The 10,000-nt window shown below is 36.5% G+C and overlaps 1 protein-coding gene across 2 annotated transcripts in view; it reads right to left on the bottom strand.

Moving 5' to 3' along the window:
• Window positions 1-1,237: 1,237 nt before the first annotated feature.
• The window catches only part of LOC137969000 (collagen alpha-1(V) chain-like), a 34,324-nt gene continuing 25,561 nt past the window's right edge, over window positions 1,238-10,000 (bottom strand). For both annotated transcript variants that reach the window (XM_068815510.1, XM_068815509.1), the window contains one exon: window positions 1,238-10,000. This exon is cut by the window's right edge and continues 3 nt beyond it. In XM_068815510.1, coding sequence (XP_068671611.1) covers window positions 9,961-10,000 — 40 coding nt within the window. In that variant the 3' untranslated portion in view covers window positions 1,238-9,960.

Here is a 10,000-nt window from a genome sequence, read left to right on the forward strand (position 1 = left end):
GGACTGACACAAGGAAAGAGACATCGGGTTGGAATGGGAGGCAGTTTGGCGAAGGCCTGTCCGACAATGCTTCTGATGAGCCAGGATTTATGCTGGTACAAGCCTGTAAGATCCGGGGCAAACAACGTTGAGGAAGTAAGAAGGTCGGATATGTCCATATGGACAATAAGAGTGATGATCGGTCTCTTTAAAGTTTGCGTTTGTAAACAATTAAACCTTATTCCAGCGATCTTGCAAGGACGGATTCCACTAAATAGAGCAGTTCGATCCATTCGCAGTTGTATTCGTATTTACTCTGATGGCTCGTATACAAATTCAACCGGTTTTCCTTGAATTAAGAAAGTTAAATACCGTTCTGCCTTTTCATTGGTCACACGAATGTAATAGTCAGCGCTCTATGTATCAGTATTCAGACTCGAGAACGAGACTCATAAAAAAAATGGTTGAGGTTTCAATTAAAAAAAAACATTGATACTTTCGCCCAAAAGCTACGGAATCATGACAGGGCACTGATATACCGAACCTGATTAATTAATCATTGACGCAGTTGATTTCAGCTGAGTGATTGGGGCAAGGGTCTTGGATTGAAAATCGGCTCTTCTTCCGTTTGTTTGTAAGAACGTCTACTTTGTCGTCCTCTTGCCTATTGGAATTGTTTTGATTTCTTGTTGGGTCGGCTCTTCAAAAGGGCCCGACGCAGAATGATCCATCAAGTAACTCTCTTTACCTTCATCTTTATCTCTTGCACACAGGGCAAGAGTTTCAAAGATGCTTGACGGAATTTAATAAGCTTAATCATTCCAAAAGCTACACTGATCCTTCGTACGCATGGTACTTAAAATACTCATTAATTTCTGATTTTTTTCAGTCGTTCACAAGCAAAAACAGGCAGAAGCCAAATGCTTGTTTCTGCAATGAAATCGATATTGATGAAACGAGTAATAAGCACAGAAAAGAAGGGAATGTTTTTTTGTTTTGTAAAAAAAAAAAAAAAAACAAAAGTTGAAAGCTAACCAGGCGGGTACATCTCTTTCTTCATTTTGACATATGTTCGAAGCTTTTAAAAAGGCACTTTCAGAGGGCACTTTAAAACGGTGCCTTCTTCAACAGAACAATCAGTGCATGGGGACAAAGCTTACGACAGTTATTCAGTAAGTCGCTAGCACCCATCAGCGCTACTATGATTTGCCAGACACATGTATACTTGGTTTCAGCAAAAAAGAGTCAAACAACAGTCGAATGGTTCAATGTTTTCCTTTAATTTCTTAAGACCACAAATTACAAAACATCAGCCCATCTTACCCATTTTGATGGCTTACTGGAAAAACCCAAATCTTTAGACTATTGGTGGATACACTAAGGGTTATTCAAATCTTAACATTGTATACGCGACAACGAAGGCTTCCACTTGAAAACGTCGGCGCTTAAAACCAAAAAGAATGAGCTGCACTGGTCAAAACGTATGAACCACAACTTCATTTAGCCTTCACAATTGCCAGGTTAAATGTTTTTTAATTTTACGAAAAATCTTAGGAGAAATAAAAACTCCGCATGAACTCTGTATATCTCAAGATTTGAGACTAGGCTAAACGAATGCCACATGTTTATCCAGCACTGGCCAACGTTGTCAGTTATTGTTGAACATGTTACACTCGTTTCAGCAACAAAATCCAACATTGCACAACATCGCACCTTAATGTTGAGGTTAGATTCTTCACTTACAACAAAGAATGGACAAGTCAACGATTTCGTCATAAAAACAAGAAATTATTCTTCCGTTGAGCGCTATGCATGAATTTACCCATTCCTATATACATGTACGCACTATGTTTTACGCAGTAAACCCTTCACTTACTATACAAACTAAAGCACAAAGAAGATAGTTCGTCAAAGAAAAAGGTACTGTTTTGTGAAGTTGCATAAAATCGATCAATTTTCCATTTGAAACTCCCAAACACACAGGGCGTGGCCAACGGTTCTAATCCAAATCTAAGAGAAGGGCATACAAAAACTTCTTGGGAGTTATACGGCAATCGATAATTTAAGCGGAAATGTACTTTTGAAAGGTAGGCCTGTTCAATGTACCATGTACACCTTCCGTAAGTTGCGGAGTTACTTAACTAAAACCACCCCATTATCTCATCAATATTTACCTAAGTAATGTGATAGGAAATGTTTAAAAAATATATGCTATGACACATCTGATACAGATTAACTTTACTTGTCTATTCAACAGACAACAAATCTTGTTCACCAATCATTAAGTTGATCACAATGTCCGAAAATTACTAAATGATCTCAATAACTTTAACACAGATAGTGCGCCAGTTCAAAATAATCCATTAAAATAGAAACGTTCTTTATGTATGACACATCTGATACAGATGAAAAACACTTGTACCTATAAAGATATAAAACAAACCATTTCCGAAGAAATATAGTCCCAAAAAACTGAAAACTGTATGTGTCAACGAAAGTGAACTAAATAAGATTAGTTTTAAATTACACATAAACTGAATTATTTGTTATTGATAACCAAAAATAAAAACTATAACGAAATTGCTCTTAACGGGTCCTACCAATTACGTAAGGGCGACGACAAACCAAACAATCAGTTGACCCATGACCGGAGAAGGGAAAGCAAGTGTCTATATTTGATTGACGCCACAAACTATTTCCAAATATCAAGTTTGCAATGCAAAGTTTTTGACGTCAAATCAAAAACATACACCCTACTATAAACTCTACGATATAACGTGTGAAAGTGAAAAGCGCATCTTTATATTAGTGGGTCTAAGGTTCATTACTTATGTAGTGAATATTTTGAGTCAATTCATGTCAAATTCATTGATTTAGTTTAACAGTATCATTAGAATTGTATATTAGGCTACGAGGAAATAACTTATGAAACGAGAAATTTGTTCGGTTTGCTCGGAGCTGTTGCTTTCTACATTATGTTCTCTCAAATGTGTTGCAGCAAGTTTCCAGATATGTTACTGAAACACCTCTTTTTGAATAATAACTAATTTGCTCTTTTTTTTTTTCGTTTCAGTGGCTATTAGTCCAAACAATTTCATTTCTAACTCAAATGCTACTGATAAAAGATGTTTATAGTTTAAACTTTTTTCCAGTTACCTATTCCTTAAAACTTATTCATGTACTATGTACATACTAATTAACATTAAAACACTAAAACGTTGAATCTGAATCTGAGTAAGAGTTTTAATATGGCACAGTTTTAAAAGCATATATCGTGAATAAATTTACGTTATAAAATGCAAGTGGGTATATACAGACCATACAAAAATAATGGCATTGTTTGTCGTTTGTCAATTTTGTACAAATTACGGGAACTGTTCATAACTGCTCATATTTAAAGGAGTTAGTAAAAATACCTGTGGTATAAAAATATCATCAGTGCTAATCAAACCATCCCCTTTACCTACACAATAGTTTTGACTTTTTAAAACATACATCTTTAAATGTAAAACTTTGCAAAGGTTAAGTAATAGAAAAAATACTCTTGAGATATGTAATGGTGAACCATTGCAAATTCTCATAATTATGTCCTCCAGTGGATGTGAAACGAGTGTGTGACATACTACGTTTGTTCGTATTTTCTACATCAAAATTACCGAAAGGACATTTTGAGATATATACATATATATATATATATATATATATATATATATATATATATATATATATATATCACATACTAATTAGCGCAGCATTTGAAGTGCATTGGGATATAGAAGTTGTACACGTGATCTGAATAATCCATTTCAATTGGCTGTCGCCCTCATGCATTATTAGTTAACTTTATAATTTAATAACCCATTAAAATTACAATTGAAAATATGACTATCTTTAGGGACGTCCTTAAATAAAATAGTATCATTGAACTTGATTTCCGCCTACATTTGTGTCAATTATGCAACTGGTTAATCTACATTAAATATGCAATGCATTTTGCAAGATAGTTGTGGCGACAATTAAGACGCGTTGGTTAAAAAAGAAACATTACTAGTCTTAATTTTATATAATAATATTAGAAAACGTACTAAACATAGTATTGGTATGAGTAGCCTCTACCCCTTTAGAATGGCAAAACTAATGCAGCATAACATATATAGTATTTGTATCTAGAATACAAAAACACCTCAAGGAGAGTCGTTGTAGCTGTGGTTATTGTTAAAGAATGCCTAATGGTGATTGCAACAAGCAAAACTACATTAAGCACACTGTGTTAAATGCAAACGGAATAAAATTGGGAGACGAAAACACGTTGCAATTTACAACTTTGCACAACTCGCCATAAATTGAATTGCATGAATTTGCATTAATCAGAATAACTCTACGTAAATGCCCCATTCTAAATATTTAAACAGTAACAAAACAAATAATATATACATATTCACGGACAGTATTTAAATGTCAACTCATTCTATCAATATGGCCCGTGAAAGTAAATAGGCAAAGTACTGAATGGCTTGCTTGTTTACCAAACCATTAACATTCCTTGTTAGCTTTTGTTAGCTTTTGGTCGAGGATAACGTCAAGGCTGCAAACAAAAACCTAGTTATACATGTAGACCTCGTAATGGAATACTGTGAAGTCAAACCACGGTGATTACATTTGGTTTATAGCAGCATGTTTCTGTTCGTTTCGCATGATATTCAAATAGTGACCACACAACTAAAATTTACCATAAGAGGTATTAAGTAATATCTTTTGTAGCATTCGAAGTTTGGTAAAATCCTGGTTACAATTGCCAAAGTACCAGCCCATCCCTTTGTAGGCTCATTACAGCCACCCTCCACCCCCCCCCCCCCCCCCAATTTTCCTTTGTTTTAAAACAGTTGTGTCCAGTTCCGTTTCAGTGATAATTGCGTTGTTTAGATTTTTATATTGTCTCACTGTAGGAGCGACATTAAATTGTATATTTAACGTATGCTTCAAAGAGTAAAGCCATAAATTAGGGAAAATGTATTTGGACAGAAGACACTAACCCTATATTTGTTCTCTCGTCTGCTCAAATTAAAAGAATTTCTCATACCATATAAAAGTCACTCACAACACCCAAACCAATCCCATTCATTAGACTTGTGCAAACACAAGACTCGTAGACTGGAGTCAATTTGATACTTGCATCACAAAAGAACAAAAATTTATATATTTAACAGTTTTCCTTGTAACACCCTAAATGGCAGTCAATGATTTATCCCTTTGTTCTTGTGCAAATAAGTCCATCTAGCCTTTTTTGCATGGTCATAATACAAAAGCAATGCTGCTTTAGAGCGAGGTTAGTTGGCCTCATTAGCACGAAGACAGAAGAATAATTTACTCGCCCCCATTTATGAATACGCCCTATATCTAGTTCATGTAAATTATGTTGGCCTTCAGAAGAATACCGAATTTATTGCGTCTCAAAGATAGCCAAGCACGACCAAACAAAATTGGGTTAGACAACAGAATGGCCAATCAAATCACAACCTAACATTGTCATTACAATATCCACGAGAAAGCGAACCCTTCTTCACAACCCTTTCGAAAACAGCATAAATGTGCAATAAGCCTTTTATTAACTTCCTCCTTTTAACCTTTTAAGTCGTTACGAAAAACTCGAAAACATTTTTTTCTTTAGACGAGCAGCCTTGACACGATAAGTGAACGACACGAACTAGAATTCATAAAAAACATTGGTATAATTACAACAGATAGAAGCAAAAACCTGTCTTAAGCTGGCTTGATCCAATAAGAGGAGTCCCAGGGAGTCCACAAGACTAGCTTCATTCCTGGTGTTTCAAGCTTTCAGAAGTGTTTCCGTATAAAGTGATCTAAACGTCCAACGTCCATTTGAAGTTTCAATGGCTAGTTTTCATTTTCCCCAAAGCTAGCATTGTTTTCGCTGATCCAAGTTCTTGGTATTATCTTTCGCATATTTAAATCTTGACTGAAATGCCTTGGTGACGCTGATCTCAAAGTTTGGCATAATCTTCTTAGTTCACAAACACATTTGTACAAGTAAAACAAAAACACAAGACGGCACAACACAAAACCTGGCACATTTCAAAATTTGATTTAAATAAACCAAAAATGTTTTATTGATTAAAATAAATGCAAATGTGGGAAACGAAGAACTTAAATTGCCAAGGCGTGGACAAAACAGGAATTAATTAGAAGTTTGAACTATTCTAAACTGTTCGAGGCTTAAACAGAATGGTGATTGCCTTAAGCCAAAAATAAAGTGTATGATTTTGTTAAAACTATATTGCGTATGTCTAGCCTTCACGGGATTCCACATCATTCGAACTTTTGTCTTGGAAGCAATTGGAGTAAAAACGATGGTGCCCGCAAAGAGCGATTCCCACGATCTTTCAAAAGTATCATAAAACAAAACCTTTTATCTTAAAGGCGTTCACTTGGGAGACTTCAAGCAGGAAACAAGACCTCTGCTCTGCCTCAACCTCTATTTTCGCCATCTACTGAACTCGCTTGGCCTTCTCCAATACTGAATGCGTTATGCTTGCATAACACTAAATTTGATTCTGATCACATGTGCAGCCTGATGACTGCCGGAGCAAAAGAACTGGAAGAGTGCTCTGTTCCACGAGTTCACTAAAATCCCAGTTGAGAATGCTACTCTTCCGCTTTTCTGTCAATCATTTTGGGATTAAATATTTCTAATGATCCTTTTGTCTATACATTTTGGCCCTCCTTTCAGGTTTATCCCATACCGTTGACGAATCTATGTTTAGTATAACTGTAAATTCGACGCATCGCCTCGATTAGCTTTCATCCCATGATTTGTTTTTATAACAATGCAGTCCTAACTATCTAAAAATTCAAAGTACGATATATATATATTTTTTTTTTACAAAAATGCCTTTTGCATTAAACACCAACATTGGAAACTTCTTAACCATAAATGCAAGCTAATTAGGGTTTCACCTCCTGCATTTTCGCCACATATAATACAATGCAATTACCATTTCACAGAGCTCAAAAGGAACTTTCTTTTTTGATACATGAAATAAGAAAAGATGAAAAAGAAGAATAGGTACAGAGACGTAAAAATGCCTATCACAAATTACTATTGCAAAATAAAGGCCAGTGGCATTTTTTAAAGTGCCCCTGTAACCGAAAAATCAATTCTTATTTTTCTTTGGATTTCAAAACTATGTCAACTAAACACTAAGCGATCAAAGTTTTAAGCCTTGATTTAAAAAAGACAGCTTTTTATCTCCATTACTAACTTTAAGATCTTGAGTGCGCTGGTTCGAGGAAAAAATGACATCAAAGGCTCCCTAGCAGTACGGGAGTCTTGGGCTTTCAGACTTTTAAACTGGCGTTTTGCATATATAACGAGCTGCATTCACACGCTGAAATTTTAAGCTAGTGAGCCTTTGACGTCACTTTTCCCTGGATCTAACCCTCTGAGGTCCAATCTGCCGAGGAGTAACGTGAGAAACGGCGGACCGTGAAATCCAAAACTTAAACTCAAAGTAAACAACCTCTGGATAAAAATCAAAGCTCAAAATTTTGCCAGTCTGCTTTTAAGCAAACCCACTTTCAAAATCAGAAGAAAAAAAGGAATTGATTTTTTTTTTATCACAGGGGCACTTTAAAGGTATCAAACGAGAGTACATGTACCTCCTGTCTTTACAATTGATACCGAAAGTAATAGCTTTGAAATTGTCGCCAAGATCAGAAACGATTTTCCTTTTTTGGAGCTCTATTCCATTCAATTATGATAGCGCGCTTCTCCCATCAAAATGTGGGACTAGTGCTACTATGACCAAAAATCTTTTTTTTTTCCTTTTAAAACTATGTTAACGAAATGACCCAAAGGTCCGCCATTACTGAGAGAGCTGGATCGAGGAGTAAATGACGTCAGAATCACCACTTTAAGAATGCGACGCGTGAGTACGCGGCTGAATTAATAAGCAGCACGGGCGTTTTGGGCTTTCAGACTTTTAAACTTGTGTTTTGAATATATAATAAGGGGCATTTACACACTGAAAATTTAAGCTGTGAGTCAATGACGTCATCCAACCCTCTGAGGATCGGTCAGTTTTGAATGTGAGTAATGGCGGACCAGCAAATCCAAAACTCACACTCATCCTTTGGATAAAAATCAAAGCTCAAATTTTTTCAGACAGGTGTTAAGCAAACACACTTTCCAAATCCGAAGAAAAAACAAGAAGTGACTTATTTATCACAGTAGCACTTTAAAATATCGCGTAATTGTCCGAAGATCCGTCAAACGTCCTTTTGAGCACTGTAAAATGGGTATTAAACTGCTACAGCTCTCGCTGTGCTCTGAATTAAACAGGTCACAAAATACCGTTGAAGGACAACGAGTTGACACTATCCAAATTTCTGTTTAAAAAATGATTCTACAAACTAAAACAATCTTGTTTTTGAAGGCGTCTGTCTTTCCTGCGACCACTCAAAAACAAATCCGTTGACCTGAGGGGCATTTTAATTGTGATGAGCAAAACCCTAAAACGAGGGTCATCCCGGTTCATCATATTTTCTGTATTTAGTTTACAACACAAAGCTTGCAGTGGGTTCTAGTAATAGGATCTTATCTGCTGAGCTGATAGCTAAAAAAAATCATAACGCTGGGATAATCCTCCGAAACCCCCCCTCCCCCAAACCTTACCCTGGCAATCCAACCATCTTCCAAGCCCTAAGAATTCCCTCTCTCCGTGAAAACAGCCCCTCAAACATCAATAGTTTTCCCTTCAATACTGGATTGCCAATTGCATACGAGAGGGGAAGGCCACCATTTTACGGTGACTAACTTCCCTTTTTGTTGCTATTTTTTGTAACTCACCATAATCTAACTAGCAAATAGAACGAAGTCTCGTGCACATTTTGTTAAAGGCAAAACCCAAATTTACGAGAAATAGTTTTCCTTGCAGTGCTCACGTGCAAATTTCGGATGAAAGTGAGAAAACGTTGATGCGTAACGCAGAGACGTACCATAAACACTTAGCTAGTAAACTTGAAGGGTTTAAAAAGCACTATGACTGTATGAGAATAGTACAACGCTAAATCACGGGGAGCCCGGCGACCTGAATGATTCTAAATGCTTTCACCATGCGATATGAAACATTGTGAAATGCTTTATATACAGTAAAACTCCAGCTGTCATCATAATGAATAAGACAATGATTTTGAGCTTTTTGTAACAGAAGAGGCCATTTCCGATTTCATGTCCGCCTCCTCTTCAAAGCGAGTCTAAGCGCGAAGTTTTTCTTATGAAACTTAGTCTTCATTCATATGCAAAGTAGAACTAATTACCATCACAAAAACTTCGCACTTAGACTCGCTTTGAAGAGGAGGCAGACATGAACTCGGAAATGGCCTATTACTTTCCCCTTGCCCCAGTCCCCCTGCTCTTAAAAACAGTCATAATTTATCAAAAATTATTATTCTCTTCGTTTGACAATAGCACTTTAAAATTCAGAAACAATTTCATGGCAAGCGGCTTTTCTCTTTCCTCCTTTCGTGTAAGAAATGAACTATAGCAACTCTAGAAAACTTTCCCACCGGTATAAGCAAAACTTAACAGGCCCGAGGTATTTGCCGCTCGATTAGCCTGAAGCTAAAGAAGAGAATGCAACTTGCCTAAAAGGCAAAAGAGCTTTGCATACAGAGCTTCCTCTCCTTAACTCGTATGTTACGTCATCGTTGTCACGTTGACGCCAAAAACGATAGATCTCTCACTAGCTTCTCGTGTTTTAACCACCAATATGGCGACGATGACGTCACAAGTTAACCATGCGTTTGGAGATTTCTGGTCACGTGATTGTAAATGAGGAATACGTAAGACACAAAGATTTCGGGTTCAATATTTGCCTAAGTGCCAGGTTTTATGAACATAAATAAAACAACATAAAACACACACAAACCACAAAACAAAGCTCCAGTTTTTGATTCTGAAAATCACAGGAAGTCAACTGTCACTTGGCTGTCGTCGACGACG

This window comes from Montipora foliosa, chromosome 8, assembly GCF_036669935.1.
Source record: "Montipora foliosa isolate CH-2021 chromosome 8, ASM3666993v2, whole genome shotgun sequence".
NCBI lineage: Eukaryota > Metazoa > Cnidaria > Anthozoa > Scleractinia > Acroporidae > Montipora > Montipora foliosa.